This window comes from Oreochromis aureus, linkage group 15, assembly GCF_013358895.1.
Source record: "Oreochromis aureus strain Israel breed Guangdong linkage group 15, ZZ_aureus, whole genome shotgun sequence".
Taxonomy (NCBI): domain Eukaryota; kingdom Metazoa; phylum Chordata; class Actinopteri; order Cichliformes; family Cichlidae; genus Oreochromis; species Oreochromis aureus.
This window is the reverse complement of record NC_052956.1, coordinates 11,999,596-12,018,374: the sequence shown is the minus strand read 5'-3', so window position 1 is coordinate 12,018,374 and position 18,779 is coordinate 11,999,596. Positions and strand designations below refer to the sequence as shown.

The following is an 18,779-nucleotide window of genomic DNA, read 5'->3' as shown; positions in this document are numbered from 1 at the left end:
GTATTTCGAAAACTGTGCTCACTATAAGAGGATAATTCAGTTAAAACTGAAAAGAAAAACGCCTGCTCTTTGAAGCTTTGTAATTGAGTCTAGTAAATGCGTACTCTGACATGGTTTCTTGACTCCATACTGAGCCTGCGATAGAAGAAAAACAGAAGGAGGGAGCGGAGGAATCATAATCAGCCTTTCAGCACAAGTTCATCTGCCCCTCACACACACAACACTTCCCTTTAAGACCCCGGCCTACAAAGAAGGGGTCAACGGCGGCATTCCTGCTTTGATATCAAAGGTCCCCTGGTTACTCATAGCCCGAACAAAAGCTTTTTCATCTGGTGAGAGTGCAAATCCCCTCCCCTACTCCCTAATAAAAGCAGGACCCATTGATGTTTAAAAAAAGCCACTATAAGAAGATTGTTTGATAGGCCAACAAAGGAATTTTGTAAATAACTACGCTTTAAAAGAAAAAATCTCAAGTTTTGAGATACTACTAGTACAGAAGCTACTTAAAGTTCTGAGACAGTCAAACAGACAATATAACAGCGCTGAAAGATTAGCCTCACCTGCTCATGATGCTGCTGTGATCTCTGTGGACACAGGCTCGATCTCCTTCACAGCCTCCTCGATCACCTCAATCACCTGCGCCATCACTTCTGCACACTTTGACGGTGTTTTCTCGGTCTCCGATGTGCCAGCTGCGTCCTCCGCTGCATTTATCGCTTGAGGTTCTTCCTCCAGCACTGGGAGCTTCTCGCTTCCACTGCTCTTGGGTGGTGCGTTGGTGTCTTGAGCTGCAGGGCCGTTGCTGTCGAACTCTTCAACGGCCTCTTCTTCGATTGATGGTTCCTCAACCACATGCGCTGTCTGCAGGACCACCTGGATGGGCATGTGGACTTCAAGCACTTTCTCTTTCTTTTCCTCTGAGGGAGCTTCAGGCTTGGTTTCCTCTGATTGTGATTCCACCTTTTCAGGAACTTCTTCCTGATCTTTGCTCTGTTCCTCCTTGACTTGTGCAGACTCTTCACTTTCCTGACTCTCGTCCTTTACCTGTCCTGCTTCTTCTGTTTTAAGCGTTTCCTCACTTACTTTAATCTCTGCATCTTGCTTCTGACCCTGTTCTGGTTTCTTTTCCACCTCTTCAAGATTCTCAGTGACCTCGATTGGGATAGCATCAATGACCTGAATGGCAACATTGAGTGGCTGAGGTGACTTTGTTACTGGTTTTTCACAGACGATGGGAACAGGGGTCTCAGTGACAACTGGTGCGTCGGCTGCGATGTCGATCTCGTTTTCTGTTGTTGCTATTGCCTGGACTGGTGTTGGGATGGCGGCTGATGGAGTGGGAGGCTTCTTTGGCTCAGGTACATCTTCTGAAACTTTATCTACAGCATCCTGAATGACAGTCTGAGCAATCGCCATGCTCTGAACCTCAATTTCACTGACCTGTTGGGCTTCCTCCTTGATTTCCTCTGTCTTCTCGCTGGCCTGCTTAGCAACTGAACTGATCACTGGCTCTACTATTGGGGTGGCAGCAGCCTCTGCAGTCTTTGCAACCTCCTTCGTGGTTTCCTGCGAGTTGAACTGCTCAACATCGGCTACTTTAGACTCTGAGCCACTTTCTGTGGCCGCCGCCTTCTCTGATTCCACACTGACTGGAGCCACAAGGACGACTGTATCTGTGATAACAGGAACCGCCTCACTTGGAAGAACTACAGGGATGGGCGGTTCAGTCTCTTCTGTGATGGTGGCCTTTGTGGTTTCACATATGTCTGATGACATCTCTGCAGCTGTAGCCTGAAACACCTCTTGTACAGGGATATTTTCTTCAGTGGCAGCAAAGTGCTCCATTTCCATTTCCACTTCCTTGGTCTCTACAGTTACCTCAGAGACTTCGACACTTTGGGCGCAGATAACCGCTTCGGAGGTCGGAGCAATGGGACTGACTAGCACAGTTTTAGGGGAGTTCTCGCTTACCGTGGTGGGCTGAAGGACCTCAGACTCCTCTGTGACAGTGTTCACAACTCCAACCTTCTCAATCTCCGGTTCTTGACACAAGCTGGCAACTTGAATTCCATCACTCCCTGAACTTTCAACAGCAACTTCAAGTTCAGTGGATTCTACTTGCTGCACTTGGGCCGTCAACACTGGATCTTCTGTAAAGACTGCTTCCACTGTAGGTGGATGCAACTCTTCCACTGACACCTCAGAGCACAGAGCATCACGGATCACCGCCACAGTCTCTACCATAGGCTGTGCGGGCTTCTCCAGAGCTACTTTGGCGATTTCCTTGGTGCCGAGGCCAGTGCAGATAGCCATGGCCTCATCGTGAGTATGTGGCTCGAGGATGGTATTTGTTGTGGCCTTAGCATTGTCAATCGGTGGTTCAGGCTCCGTCTTTTCAGCAGCTACCTCCAATCGCACATCTTCTACAGCCACACATGTCTGGGACGGGATTTCACTGATTTGGGACTCAACACCTTGCATAACCTCTTCTGCGTTCTCCGACTTGGGTGTCTGAGGAACAGGGGTGGTTGCTGCAGCTGGAGCTGGATCGACAGGCTTCACCTCAGCGGTGGAGAGTCGGCGCCCTGTGCGTCCCAAGGGTTTAGGTAGCATGGCTGGGTCCTCAGTGTCATCCTCTGCAATGTCAGTATCAATAGACTTTGGTGTAGCAGCATTCTCTGCTTCCTCTGGGATATCACTCAGCTGATCGTGTTTATCAGCAGCGTCTTCAACATTGGCCGGGATCCACGAAGGGGATCTGTCTTCAGATGACACCTTAATCTGGACAGGAGCTGGTTCTGCCTCTGCCTCGGATTCAGTTTCGACTTGTGCATCGTACTCTGAAAGCGGAACCACAGCTGGAGTTTCAGAGTCCTCCTCTCCTGAGCTCTGGTCAGTGGAAGATTGTTTTTCAACCTTCTTCTTCTTGCGTCCTGGGAAGAATTTTCTCAGAGAGAAGGATGACTCATCTTTTGGTGCTTCACTGTCAGACTGGACTTGCTCTGCAGACTCGTCAGGCTTTTCCTCACTTTTGGCCTTGTTCTTTGGCATAACCATGCGTTTTAGGGTACCCCAGGTAGACTCTCTTTCAGGAGGGCTGGGCAAAGGTTCAGGTGAAGAAACTGGTTCACCTTCAGTGTCAGTTGCAGTCTCTGTTTTACCCTCCTTTTCTGCTTCTGCTGTGGCTGGTGTTTCCTCTTCCATCTTGGTCTCATCATCATCTGAATCAGAGGTCTTCCTGCCCCTCTTTTTGGGTCCACCCATACACATTAGAGCCTCCCAGGAAACAGAGGTGTCCATTTTCTTTTTGGGCTCTTCAGTGCTGCTGAGCAGCTTCTCAGTGGTTTCAGTCTTTGGCTCTTCCTCAGAGGGCTTATCTTCTTTAGCTTCTTCCTCAACACTCTTATCTGCTAATGCAGCACTTTCAGAAGAGGACAGGGTGGCCGACTTGGCTGGTTTCTCCCCAGCTGCTTCATCTTCACTCTCTGATGATCTCTTCACACGCTTCTTTGGCGTCACCAGTTTCTTGAATGAGGACCAGGCCATGATGCCCTCCTTTTTCTTTTCACCATCAGATCCAACTTCACCTTCAGTCTCTTGGCTAGACTCATTCTGGGTCACCTCCACAGCAATAACATGCTCTCCTGACTCCTCTGGAGATGAGGGCCCACTATCAGCTTTAGGAGCTTCTGCTGGCTCTGTGGAGGCCTGGAGCTGCTCAGCCGCCTGCTCCCCAGACTCTGTGAGCTTGGCCTCAGTATCTTTCTTGGTTTTCGGTTTCTTCGTTGAGAGCTTCTTTAGGCCAGCTCCAGTGAAGAGCTTTTTCAGGGGGCTTCCTTGAGGCTTTGCCTTCTCCTGAGATGACAGCAGCTCAGCCTCAGATGTCACCTCAGTTGGAGCTTTCTCCTCCACTCCTGTGGGAGGTTCAGCTTTTTGCTCTTCTTGTTTTACCTCATCATTAGTTGTTTCTGCAACAGCAGGGGTTTCAGCTGTGACCTCGGGCTCTGGATGATCTTCTGATTTTGTTTCCTGTGGGGCAACCACTGCCTCTTCCTTGGGCTCAGATTTTTCCTCCACAGCAGCCTCCGACACTTCCTCCTCTATTTCCTTTTCTGTCACATCTTTGACCTCCTTTTCTTCGACAGCAGTAACAGTTTCCTCTGTCTTAGCAGTCTCCTCCTCAGTAGCCACCTCGTTGACCTCCTCCTCTTTTGGCTTCTTTATGCTCGCTTTCTTTCGCAGGTTAGAGAAAAGACCTCCACTGAAGAACTTCCTGAAAGGGGACATGGCAGCCTCCTGAGGTGGTGAAGTGCTCTCACCTTCCTTCTCAGCTCCTTCCTCCTTGACTGCTTCGTCGACAGCTTCAGCAGCAGCAGCACCTTCAGGCGTGGCTTCAGTGGTTTCAGCTTTCTCAGTTTCTGTAGTGACCTCGACAGCAGCTGCCTCTGCATCAGCCTCCTTTTCTTCAGCTGTGCTTTTCTCTTCAACAGCAGGAGCCTTCTCTTTGTCCTTCTCCTCCTCTTCCTTCGCAGGCTCATCTGTCCCACTTCCCTCCTCTCCTTCTTTATCTTTGACTGTCAGGAGCTTCACAGGGTCTTTCTCCTCACTCTTGTCCTTCTTGAGGGTGAACTTAAAGCCCACAAAACGGAAGATCTTCTTGAAACCAACTTCACTTGCATCATCAGGTTGTTCCTCCGGAGCCTTCTCCTCAGCAGCTGAAATATCATTTGCATCGGGGGCCTCTTTATCAACTTTTTCTCCATTTACTTGAGGGGTCACTTCATCCTGGATGGTGTCCATGGTCTCAGTAGCGTCCTCCTTCTGACCCACAGACACCCCATCTGGCTGGCCAACTGAGAGCACAAGAGAAGAGAAAGAACTTTCTGTAAGATGTTGATCAAATCTCTCACTGGACTTTACTACTTGTCTCTGTCTACAGAAAAAATCACAAATAACATTCCCATGACATTGATATAAAGCTATGATACGCTATATTCAATTTAACAAATTCAGGTTATGTAGAGGAAATCAAATTATTGGCTGAGACAGCATAAATTATTCAGCATTCCATAAAAATCTGTGAGGAGATGACCCAGTAAAAACAATAAAAAGTTTTATATCTTCAACAAAACTCTCACCCTCATCTGCAGAAAAAAAGAAGTTAAACAGAAAGCATTTGCAGAGATCATGTTTTACTACTAAATTCCAATCAGATTGCAATTTGCTCCAACTAATCCTTCGCTATGTAAACATGCCAAAGAAATAAAAGTTTAAGGTTTGACGTAGAAAAATAAAGAACAGTGATCCCCAAATGGAAATTAATTGGAAGCGCTGTGCAAGCAATCCTTCAACAATTTGCAGATTATTGTCCAGAAGCCTACAAAGCAACTCTGCTATTGTGCAACGTGTAAATAGCATCTAGTTGCCTTTGATGGCCAACGCTTTTCATTATCGTGAGTGATTTCTTGGTAGTGATACACTTGCTAGGCAAGTGACGCATGATGATGAAGTTCAGATAAGAGATGAAAACCACACACGCAACACACACATACACATAAAGGGAACGCCTGCCACATCTCTGTGTTTTGACAGAAGAAGGCGTGGGGGGTGGGGGGGTGACGACGACCTGCCATGGGGTCCTCAGATCTCAGTGCAGTTTGGGAAACCTCACATCTAACACCCCAAGACTCTCAAAACAAATTCCCAGAACTTTAATGCCTGGATATCAGGTTACATGATTACACCGGAGGGCACATACGCATTCCACAAACTACGCGCACTGTGGGAAATATGCCCTTTGCTTGCAAGTCACCAACATGGCAGACTTTAAAATATGGAAGGAAAACCTTTGAAACATGAAAAATCATATTTCACAGATCAAGGATTTGCTTCCAAGCAGAATTCAGTTTTCCCATTTCACACAAAAATGTACAACTCTCCATACGCCTACATCCCTTTTCCTAAATTATAGGCATGAATTTCAAGTCATCAAATTCCTTGAATGTTTTTTGCTTTAAATAAACCCAAACAGTTTGTGTTTCTTTGTATGCCAACTTGTTAACGAGGGCACGCCCATATCTTATGCATGAATTTGACTTGAGAGGAATGTGAGCTATGCGGTTCACCGTATGTTTAGGAAAAGAATTTAGGATACGCTAAACATAACTTGAACTTAAATCCCAGCAGATTTCAAGAATGCTTATTTGTTTTTGTTTTTTACAGTTAAACTGTGTCTTGCCTGTGCCCATATAGCATACACAAAACAAACAATACAGTCCTCTACTACCCCTCCTTAGAATAAGTCCCAATCCCCTTGACCCAAATTCCACCACAGCAGGATGGATGGGGACCCACCCCCTTCCCAAGGCACATACACATTCAAACACAATAGTCTTCTAACCCTCTCTGGCCTCCGAAAATAAAGGAAGGGGGTTGGTCAGCTTTCCTCTTATCAAGAGACACTGGAGCCTCAAGGAAGTTTGAAAATTATTAGGAGTTTGCTAACTTTACCCAGCTGATGTAAACACGAATGAAACAGGGGGAAAAAAAACAAGTCTGAGTGGTTTCTTAATTACATCAGTGTCACATGGCAGCGGGCTCTCTCTTTCTCACGTAGGTGTGATTTTCAGGGTCCAATCACACCCTTTTTAAACTGGAAAGGCGACACCAAAAAACATCAAAACAGACCAGCAGAAAAACCCCCGTCATGTAATGTTAAAAGTTTTGCAAATTCAATTTACATATGCTAGCAACAGAAAATCAGTCATAGTGCACATAATGACACCAGTTCCTCTGGGCTGCTCTGATGTAGTAAGACTTTTCCAAGTAAATGTGTATAGAGGAGGGGTCAGACAGTTAGTAAACCAGGCCAGCAACAGTTGTGTGCATCTACGTTGATAATAAAACAGGAACCATGCTGATTTAACAGACTACTGGCATCTCTCTCCTCTTTTTGATCTTTTTTCCAGCCCATCATTTTTCTTGTTTGTTTTTTTTCCCCTTCCAGACACACAACTCTTATCTGGAGGGGGGGGGGAGAAAGAGGAGGGTGTTTAAAGTAACGACTGTACTAGAAAGAATGTGAGAGCGAAGGGTGAGGTGGCTACAAGGGGTGAGGAGGAGACAGTTAAGAGATGAAGGGGCAAGAGTGTGTGTGTGTGTGTGTGGGGGTGCATCCAACCCTCTAATTCACTTTAGAGGGTGTCACATATCTCAAACACACACATTCATAGCTGAAATGCTTCTCTCCACTGTAGACAGGCTTTGTTTATGTGTGAGTGTGAGAGCATGTGGTGAGGCGAGGCACTTGTATTAAATATCGTCACTACTGCAAAAAACTGGTGGTTGTTGTTCATGTACTCCACTCTGCAGGGGGTAGGGGGGGTCAGTTGGGAGAATGAATAGCAGCTATTCTTTCTATACAGTATGTAAAACATTATAAAATGTATGCAAATCCTTGTTATAATTCCTATAGTCTGGACCTGAAGCCTTAAAACAAAAGAAGTCAGTTAAACCCAAGGTAGGGACAACCCCGCCCCCTGTCCTCCCAACAGAGAGGAGACTAACAGACTCTGTCTTGCACCCTGCGTCTGTATGGAAGGTGTGGTCAGAGAGTCTCAGTGTCTCCGAAGGGGAGGGGGGGACATCAACAGCTGCATCATTGCCTCTCAGAACAAACCAGAGCCTGATGTGAGTTAAGCTGAATTAACCAGCAGCGCACTATAGAAACCAAGACCATGAGTCACCATGAAACAAAACAGTCCAACCCTGCTCGGCCTGAAACATCACTCCTGGTTAGATGTCCCAGAAGAAGGAACAGTCCTGGCATGCAATTAATTCCATATGCCCCTTGTCTCCTCCCTCCCTATATCCTCTGTGGCTAAGTTAAATAACCCCACTGGGAATTGGGATCCCACTCTGATCTAATGAAACACTTCACATGATGGGACGTAGGGAGCGAAGCTGGCTGAGTTGACGACACACACTAAAGCAAGGTTTCAAAACATGCATGCATCGTTATACATCTCTAATCGTCAGCTGTCTGCGTGAATTATTTCCTCACTAAGAAGTTTGGCAGCTGGTGAGGGATGTATACTCTGGGATGAGGGGAAGTAGGTCAGTATTTTAACACTTTATATTTGTTAGAAGGACTGTAACAGTGTAACAGGATTACTTTACTTAATAAAAAACAAGGCTCTAACGTATAGCGATCAAAGGAAGCACTCAAAGTGAAATCACTCATCTGTGTCGGGAAAGCTACAAACCACAATGCTCACTTAACCACACCCTCAGGACAACAATGCCTCTGGCCATACTCCCTCATACAGTACAAGAAAAACATGCTTTAGGTTTCGAAATTCCCTCAAATAACAAAGTAAAGCAAAAGCATAAATCACAACATTTAACTTTTAAACATTATCTCATGCAAGCACAGTAAACCAGCAGCCACACCTCTATTTATTTACAAGTTTAAGTAGATATAATTGCATCTTGTACTGAAAAAGACCATATTTGTCCACATGCAACTGCTTATATTCCACTTAATCCTTCTCCTTACCTGTTAACGTAATTGTTCCAAGCATTGGTAGAAGTCCAAAAAATCCTTTCTGCCAAAAAACTTTTAAAAATAAATAAAGATGAAAAAAAAACCCTGGAGTTCAAAACTATAAAAGCCTACACTATGTAGCCTTTTAGCGTTGATTTCTTTCACTGCAGACTCAGTTAAATCTCTCTTTCACTTGGCTCCGTCCTTATTATTAACTCATAGGGCAGAAGCTGTGTGTGTGTCTCTCTCTCCTTCCTCCAGTGCTTCTCGGTCAGTATGAACAGAAATCAGGGCTCCACACACATTTCAATAGTCCCACACACATGTCATGCTAGGACCACCCCTACCTCCCTCCCACCTCCCTTTCTTCAGCTGTTCTGAATGAACCCCCCCCCACCACCACCACCACACACACACACACCACCCCCCACCTCTTCCTCCTCCTCATCCTTTATCCGCTCACACTCCCTCAGACCTGAGCGTCCACCCTGAACAAGTTGAGCTCATCGTGTGACCTTTTGAGGAAGCTTTTGTCGTCCACTTCTTCAAAAAACTATTGTACATGTACAAACCACCAGTGACCCCCACCCCAATCCCATCTATTCTCCCCACTGTCACGTAGACGCAAACTTTGAACACATTGTTTCCTTGGATGGGAGCTCTATAGGCGTCCTCTCCGGCCTTTGAATACCCATGTCTGTCTTTTGAGGAAAGACGTGGGTATTCATGGCTATGTTATTTTTAAAATAGCAACTGTAAAACAGTCGTGAGCACCCCCATCCCCCCTGAATCCCCTCTACTCCACTTCTTAAGGAGGCCACCAGGCTTTCCGTGCAGTGTGTCGTGGCTCACATCACCAATCATGTAGAGGAATGTTGATGGAGGAAGCCCAGAGGGAAATCCAGGATTTAATATGGATGCTAACTGCACTGTATGGAAATTGAGACATTTTAATACACTGACCTCAAGTATGTTCTCATTTAAAGCACCAAAGTCATGAATGGGAACTGCCATCGAGTTCCAGCCTGCCCCCTGTGAATGTTAATGGGGCTCAGTTGCTCCAATACAGACACATTTAATTCAGCTTTTGTCTGTGGGGCAAGTGAGACGACAAGGAATGCAGATAAATCCTCAGGTAAATACCAACATAATCAGATCTGTCACACTTTAACATTGTCCCACAGGAATGTGTGAATTCCACCTTAGCGGGCCCCCCAAATGGGTGATAACAGTAGTAATCAAGCACCGTCTGAAAGCGGTCGCCGAAAATGTTTATGTGCTTGAAGTTTAAAGTGTGAGAAAAAGCATTCACACAGCAGGAAGTTAATTCACATCGATTCAAACTGAAGTAATCAAGGTAAGTGTCGGCTCCAGGAGTGAGATGATTGAAGAGTCGGCTCCGATTTTTCAGTATATGCTATGAAAAAAACATTTCTTATAGCTTTTAAACCTCCAGAATGTCAGGCTAAAAAACAAGGCAAACCAAGGAACATGGGCAAGACAAATATTATTTTCTCCTTATCTAACACCACTTCCTGTGAGTTTTTATCAGATCTACTAAACTGAGTCAGTTGTGAAGGAGTTGTTGGGCTTGCAGACAATCAAATTGTTAAAAAAAAGACCAGAAATCAACACTGGAAAACTGTGATCTTAAAAAGGAGACATGCTTGAGTTGTAGAAATCACCGCATAGGCTCAGCAACACAGTTCATCTTTGCCACAAAGAAAAAAAACCCATATATGACCAAGATCTAGAAACTCTATGGTATATGGGTGAACTAGTGCACATGGTAACTTGCACATGTGTAAAGGGACCAGTATGATTTTTATTAGATGGCCAAATACGCTGCCATATAGACAACATATTTTAAAGGGAAGGCAGTAAAAGAGCCCAGGTGTCTGCCTGCTTGCAGCTCAGAACTTTTGCACCAACTATTGCAGCTTTCTGAACCGACAAATCTATTACCAAGCAAGAATGAGAAAACATTTATTTTGGAAATTTGCCTCCAAAGTTCCCCAACACCTAAAAGAAACAATACAGTCACAAGAAGGCTGGAAAGTACCTGTCATCAAGCTCAATATGAGGAGATGGTTTCCAGAATTTCTCAGTTTTACTTTAGTCATTTGATTCTCTTTTATTTAATTATTTGGAAATAGAGTTATAAAGTATTACACTATTATCACATTATGGATAAAACCTTCAGATTTTTGCTGATGAATGCTATATCCATGATCTGGTTATAATAATATAGAGACTTATTTTAACTCTAACTCTAAGAATATAACTTTAATCCATCCGTGCAATAACAGGTTTAGAGTGAGAAAATCTTGTCACTACAGATTAATTACTCTGATGTTGATCACCTAAAAGGAATTTCATTCAGACACACCAGTGAGTCTTTCTTTATTTGAATCATCCAAGTTATTCGGTTATTGACTCATTAAAGAGTTATTTCACTATCCGTCCCGTACAAAGTGACCGCTTTGACAGGATACTGTGCTGAGTGAACACTGAGTCAGACTGAAGGGAATTTAGATAGAGTGCCTCCAGTAGGTCAAACCACGTCTTCCTTTTCCCTGCCAGCTTCCTTCATGTGACTCATCCACATCAATCACATTCCTGGACTTCCATACATGCTGAGACATATTTTATTTAGACTACACTGTATGGGAAACACTGAAGACAATAAAGGAAAGATCCATATCCCCTTTTAAAATTACCATTATTAAAAACAAAGCAGAGAACAATCAACTCTAAATTTGTCCTGCTACCAAAGATGTCTACAAAATATGTTGGCCTGGCTTGACTTGATACTACTGCAATCCAAATGTACTACATATTTGCACTATTATGTTTGCCTTAACATAAACTAAAGAGCACAAAGTAATTACAATTTTAAATACCGCTGAGCTGCCGTTGGCCAATAATTACAAACAGCAAGAAATCTGCAAGTTTGGAGCCAGAAATCTTTCAAATACACAGAATTTGATGATTTTGTTTGTTTTTTCATACAAAGAAAACCACAAAGTATTTAGATTTGGGAAGCCCGGATCTGATTGTTTTACATTGCCTGTTTGAACTTTGGTGAAAGGAGTATAAAAAGATCTTTTTGCTCGCTTTCCGAGTTCTGATTTTGTTTTTTGGATATCTGTTAGAATTACCTGTTTCAGATCATCCAATAAATGTTAATATTAGACAAAGATAACCTGAGTTTTAAAATTCTGATTGAATTTATTAAATCCTACCTGCCTCTGTCTGAAAAAGTAATTGCCCCATAATCCTGATAAGTGGCAGCAAGAACTTTTACGATAATTATTGGCAACGAGTCTTTCACATCAACGAATTTTGGACCACTCTTCTTCATAGAATTGTTTTAATTCAGCTACACTGGAAGGTTTCCAGCATCAATGGCCTTCTTAAGGTCATGCCAAAGGATCTAAATGAGATTTAAGTCTGGACTTAGGCCACTCTTAAATTGTAAACTTGCTGGTTAGTTTTGGATCACTGTCCTGCTGCAAGCGTGCCTGAGCTTTAGAACATAAACCGATGGCCGGACATTCTCCTTCAGGATTTTCCGGTAAAGAGCAGAATTCGTGGATCGATTACAGCAAGTCATCCAGGTTGTAAAGCAACAAAGCAGCCACAGACCATCTTTTTTCAAATGCTGTGTTAGTTTTACTCTAACATGTAACGTGACTAAAACCTTCCAACTTTTGTCTCGTCAGTCCACAGAATACTTTCCTAAAATTGTTGAGGGATCATCAAGGTGTTTTTTGGGGGGTAAATGTGCGACGAGCCTTTGTGTTCTCTTTGGCCAGGAGTGGTTTTCTCCTTGGATCTCTCCCATGAATGCCATTTTCGCCCAGTCTCTTTCTTACTGTTGAATCATGAACTCTGACCTTAACTGAGGCAAGTGAAGCCTGCGGTTCTTTAGATGTTGTTGATGCGCTCTAGGAGTGATTTTCCTAGGCCGGCCACTCCTGGGAAGGTTCACCGCTGTTACAACTTTTCTCCATTTGTGGTTAATGGCTCTCACTGTGGTTCACTGGAGTCTCAAAGCCTTAGAAATAACTTTGTATCCCTTTCCAGACTGACAGATGTCCATGACTTTTTGTTTCCCGAGTTTCTTTAAATCGTTACTTTTTGATATCTTTTACTCTGCTTCACTTTTTTAAGAAAATGTGGTCAACCATTGGAAATTTTTGATTTTACAACAGAGTCAGAGGAACAGTTACTTTTTCACAGCACTGTATTTAAATGGTGCAGTCATGTTTATATGCTGTCTTAGGGTTGAATATTTCATTAAATGCAAATGTTGTATAGCTTTAATGTTGGGTGAAACAACATGTGTCTTTTCCTTTAATTAAAACTTCTATTTTTACTACAAACAAAGAGTAGTTGTGTTGTTACGTTATGCTGTGCAGTACATGCCTCGCATATCTCGATAAATCGGAAAACGTACTGGAGTTTAGGAATGTTTGAGGAGGGGTTCTGAGTGGTTGGGCGGGTGGGGGGTTTAGGGTGCTGGGTGGAGGAGCTTTTGGTGACTGTAAATAAGTGAGTGACATCATTAGATAGCACAGAAGAAAGTGCCTCATACTCCTCCAAGGGCTGGATTGGGTGATATTGAAATAATTGGAGGAAAGGGAAACGAGGCCAACAAGTGTGTGAAACTGCCCTCAAGATCAGAGAGATTTTTCATTCAGTGACTTTCCTGCCTTCCACATTTTTTAATTCTTCTTTCTCCTTTTCACACTGTAGTTTATTTCCCAAATCCACACTGTAATCCCCTTTAATCCTACCCCACTACTTTCGCCTCAGTCTCTGCTATCCACTTTAAACCCCATCCCACCCCTCCCCCAGTTTGTGTGTGGGCCGGAGGGATGGATAAGAATGCCGGACAGGAAATAGTCACTTCTTGACATCACAGTTTCCTCTTCCCATTTCCTCGAGTTACAGTCATTCTGTTCTCTGCACATTCTGTCCAGCAATCTTTCCGTTTTCTTGCTGAGACCGTACATTACGTGATGTCGTGTGATGAAGCGTACACCATGGCTGTGATGTCTCCCATGTTTTTGTTTAGTTTTGCTGTAAAACAATGGGACAGTCATGTTTACAGCTTTCAGTAATCAGGGAGAAGCTTCTGGCTCCACTAAATTGAATATTGACTGGCACGCAACTGGCTAATATCACATTTGAGACAATTAAGCTCACTTCCTGTACTGCTGGTCTTTCTAAAGTTTTATAAAGACAAAAGGGGCTTATAAATCTGGGCGTGGAGAGACAGTTCTCACAAAGTAGTATGTTTAGCCAACAGCTGCCATCTGATCTACACTTTCCTCTGCATTCCTGAAATATCTGGCCCAGCAATTTGGCATTCCAGTTGTTGTTATGCAGCATCTTGTCTTGCAGTACAGACTGGAATGTATAAACGGGGAAGTGGAGATCTTAAGATCTCCTCCTAGAGGTTGAAACTTGTCAACATTTACAAATGAATGGAGATGAATGGTGTTCCTTTACGTCAGCTGCCAGTTTAACAAGAATGCAGGCTTTCATGTGTGTTTTGCTTCACTTTAATCTGCATTTCAAATGAATGTGTGCATTGAAACTAACTCCAGATAAAAGCTGTGTACCAACCCCCCCCCCCCAAAAAAAGCACAATGCAGATTACTAAATGTTGCTCAACCCAAAGGTGGCTCACATGTTCAGGCTCCTTTATGATCTTTCTCACTGCTCATTCTCCTTTCTTACTTCAGTCTCTGTTTAACATTAGCTTTTGGCAAATATCCATTTACTTGTGACTGATGTATAAAAATGCTGATCCGAACCCTACATTTACTTTCAACTGATCGTTCAAATCAAAGTTTTCTTGAAACGGCTCGCAGAGGGAAATAATTCCACAACAATTTTGATTATTTGTGACTTTTGTTGAAACAATTGCTGGTAGTCTCAAGTATCAAGTATCCTGCACCAAGACGGTTATGCTAAATTTCTGCCAAAACACGTGAAAAACCTCGTCTCACTGGCACATTCCTGGTACCTTTTTAAGAAGCATTTTGTTCTCAATTTAAAGGTACAAATGACTAATGATAATTTATGGATACCTACTGCTTGGGAAGAGTCTCGATAATGGCATTAAAGAAGGAGGGGAGGAGGGGTCAGACACATTTTTGGCCCATTTTCACAAACCTTCATGTGCCTGGAGGAGGTTAGGGGTTGAAGAGGGAGATTAGGTTCCCTGATGCCGGGGAAGATGAGAGAGGAGCGCCCATGGAGACGAGCAGGTCCTGTGGGGGTCTGAAAGCTCTGATGGGAGCCTACCATAAATTTCTAATTATTACTGTACTGTTAGGTCCGGTGCACTGACTATTACTTAAAAGCTGCTGAGTTGACAACCTAATTTAGTGATTTCATATGCTGTGGTTTGGCTCAAAAGCTCTAGTTTTTGAATATGGTAGATTCTGAAAACAACATATTTTATGCCTTAGGTGCTAACGATTGTTTTCTTGCATGAATGTTAATAAATGATCAGGAATTTTAAGAGTTAAAAGTGCACAGCGAGGGTTACCTTTGAGGCAAAAAAGATTCTTTCTCAGTTTCTACTCATCTGGAAGATACATTAAGGCTACTTTAATAAATTATTTTTACATTAATTTAATCACAGATTAAAAATATCTTTGTTGAATGTTAAATTAGGGATTAACAGTTTCAGCGTACTGATAATTAGCAATCCAAATTGAATCCCCGATCAGCTCCACTAAGTTCTTTAACCTCTTTTCCGTAACTCTTTAGGTTTGCTTTAACCTAGTAACATAAACCCTGCTTCCAGCTATAGCACAAACATGTTTTAATGAAAAACATGAAAATAGCTGTGCACTCAGCAGTAAGCAAACAACAACAGGGAATAGCCAGCACACATATCTGAGCATTTAGATGCTAAAAAGACAGATATTCCCCTCCAGACTAGATGGAAAATATATATTAGACTAATAAACTGCTTTGGTAGATAGCCCAGAGGTTGGTCAGTTTCCTGTCAGCTATATATTACACCATCATTTTTTAACAGCCAAAAGTAATGATAAATAATAAATTTCCTCTTTGTGTGAGTTTTGCAATAAGCTGTAGAAATTTAAACACAGTGAAAATTTAAAACAAAACATATTTATCGTGTTTATAAATGCTTGATAAGTATTGATAAAGGTACCTTGATGCTGGTATCAAACAAAGCCAGCAGAATACAAATAGGTGCTGAGTTTTCGAATCAGATATTTGTGCTTATAGAACATTAAAATTGTTGTTGGGAGCCATTGGGGGAAAAATAATGTTACATCTAAGAATTTATATTTGTTCCTAATGAACAGGGAAACACAGACATTATTTATTATCGAAGACACTCCTTTAATTTGCACACAGGAGTCCGCGGGATCTTCCAGCAATGGTGATGATATTTTCCAGAGAACTGATTAGGCAGTAGGTGGCGATTTTATACATGCTAATCTCTAATCTAGAATATAACCAACTCCAGACCAGGTTAGGTTTACGGCATAAGTTACCACGGTGATGTACCCTGGCAAGAAGGGAATAAAAATCAAGAAAGTCCTGCTTCATTTTACAGGCTTAAGGATGTTAGAGAGAAACAAAACAAAGCAAAAACAGGAACACAGAAAAATGTCACAGAAATGTCAGCTTAAAGTGGAGAGTCTTCAGCTGCTCACAGCTCAAAGGTCGTAAGATGAAGGTTTTAGTGGGTGCAGGAAACCAGAGCTTTGAATTCAATTCTGAATGTACCCAACCAAAATCCAACAAACATGGGCGGATTGGTGCTCAGTGGGGTATTGCTGTCTGTTCCTCTATCTATTGCTGATGATGTGGACTTTTCAAAACTGAGCAAGAGTTAAACAGCTGCAACATTAAACATTTTGTTACCCCTATGAGCTGCAAGCTGTGTTTGACTAGGAGGGGAAAAGCCTCCTGCCTGATCAGCAGCTGACAAAAGACAGCTTTCTAATAGAGTTCTCTTATTATCTCCTACCCTGAAGCACCCACTTCATACCTAAAGACTAAATAAAACATGCAGCACAAATGGACATAATTGCAGTCATAACTGGACAACGATGGATCTTGGGGGACAGAGGGGCTTTCAAGCACTCCGGTATAAAACTCAGCCTCTCTAACACTTTCCTGTGGGACATCTTCCTTTATTTGCAGCTGGAGAAATCCTTTTGACATCTCAAGGCAAGTTAATGGATCGCAGTCTGCTCGCACTCGCAGTACAAATCAAGAGCGCACGTATTCCTTCCAGTACTGTAAGGGCAGTAGAAAAAGATGCACAAAACATCTGAACCACAACTGTCGACTGTAATGAGTATTGTCAGTTGGAATGTAAAAGTAATATGGGGCAGAAATCCAAGAGGAGCGATCCAGCGGCTGGATTGTGTTAGGAGCTCGAAGCTTTACTGGCAGAGATCAGACAGAGCTTAAGTGGAGGGAGAGGTCCCTTCCACAGGCATGATGAACATTTTGGCAACGCAGTCATGTATTCCCCGGAGCCGAGCCCGAGCAAGCCCATCCTGGGATGAAATCATGGCTTCACATTAAACACAATCACACACATGCCCACCAGACTGCAACACGTTGTTAAAGCTCACACCTGCAACCAAAAAAGACATAAAAATGAAGTACAGGAAAACACAAGGGAACTAGCAGGGACCAGCAGTACTTGAAAAACCTTTGCTTACTTTTACTTGTGTGACAATCATTAAGCTCTGATGAGGCGCTGTCGGTATTTATTAGCATGTCCACTACTTTTATTGTTTAGTCTATAAGATGTCAGAACAAGCAAATGGCTTAAGCTCAGAGTGATGTCTTTCTAAACAACCTATAAACCCAGAAGTGACTCAGCCTAATGATTATAAACACATTTCAACATAATTTCTGAAGCAGCATTTCTGAAGTGAATGACAGAAAGCTTTAAATCCAGTTACATTTCTTACAGTATCTAAAACTGATACACACACGTTAATGAATGCATTCTTTAAATTGACTTCAATTTGGTGAACCGCACCCACCAGTCCCGTGAGTGGAATGTAACAAACAGACACGGACGATTTGACCAGCGAATGATGTCCGGTCACACTGCAGATAAACACAGGCATCTCCGTATGCATTCACACACTCACACAGTCAGCAGTATCTTCCCTCTGAAGGCTTCCACAAAACTTAATCTGTCCTCTTTTTTTGGGGGGGGGGCCTGTGAGCCATCTGGGAGGGTCTCTCAAAGCTCTGGCCAGTGAATTACCTCAGCTTTCATGTCATTTTTTAGGCTCCCATTGCACCCCTAACTCATCCACACCCCTGAATCACACATGCAGGCTTTTACGCACATCTAAATGGAAAACAGAGCACATAAAAATCTCTCCTGTTGCTAAAATAATTAAAAACTGTACACAAAAAGCGATAGGGGAGACAAAAAATGAAGTGATGTTGATGCATTTGGAGCTAGTTTTGTAGGGTCGAGGCCTTGCACTGGCTTACGTAATAGGTAGCTGCATCATTTATGTTGTTTCCTCTCTTTACCTATTTTTATTCCTCCTGCTTCCAGCTTTTTGTTCCCCTTCTTTTTATCTCCTTGCAAAGAAAAATTTCAGAGGGCCTCTTCAGAACTTTACAAACATGCAATATTTATTGAACTCCTCTCTGTCTACCTGGGATAGTGTCGTAAAACCCTTCATTTCAAAGCCTCTGGCAGCCTTAAGGAAAGATTTTCCCATAGAAATATAGAGAATTTCTTAGACCACACATTTGCTCTTTCACAAATACTGTGCCAAGTTTTGAGTAAATTGGTACTAGGTTGAATTCAGTTATATTTATATGCTATTTATTTATATACTACTTTAGATAGTGGCTGGTTCCTGCATGTTGACTGCTGACAAAAGCACTGGAAAGTGAGTTTAACATATATGTTAAACATAAACATATATCTATCATATATGTTGTGCTACTTGTTCACCTACATATGGATTTTTATCATATTAGGAGGCATCTCCAACTAGGCCATATCATTAAGCATGTTGGCTGGCTTGTGTGTGATGTGTTTGGGGAGTTTCATGCCTGGGCTGGCCTCCTAACTATAAACACTCTGTTTTACCTGATAGAGAGAGATTATGGTTGTGTGTTTGCATATGTGTCGGGTCTTTTGATCTACATCCAGTCTTTTGTTGTTTTTTGCTGTTAT

At 42.8% G+C, this 18,779-nt stretch overlaps 1 protein-coding gene across 2 annotated transcripts in view; it reads right to left on the bottom strand.

Annotated features, from left to right (window-relative positions):
- The window catches only part of akap12b (A kinase (PRKA) anchor protein 12b), a 48,552-nt gene that overhangs the window by 2,650 nt on the left and 27,123 nt on the right, over window positions 1-18,779 (bottom strand). The window contains exons 1-2 of one of the 2 annotated variants that reach the window (XM_031727656.2): window positions 8,558-8,831; window positions 561-4,853 (exon numbers count right to left, since the gene is read on the bottom strand). In XM_031727656.2, the coding sequence (XP_031583516.2) occupies window positions 565-4,853; window positions 8,558-8,582 (4,314 nt within the window). In that variant the 5' untranslated portion in view covers window positions 8,583-8,831 and the 3' untranslated portion in view covers window positions 561-564. Of the gene's footprint in view, window positions 1-560; window positions 4,854-8,557; window positions 8,832-18,779 lie in introns of those variants that run through there. The other variant, XM_031727655.2, reaches the window with a different exon arrangement.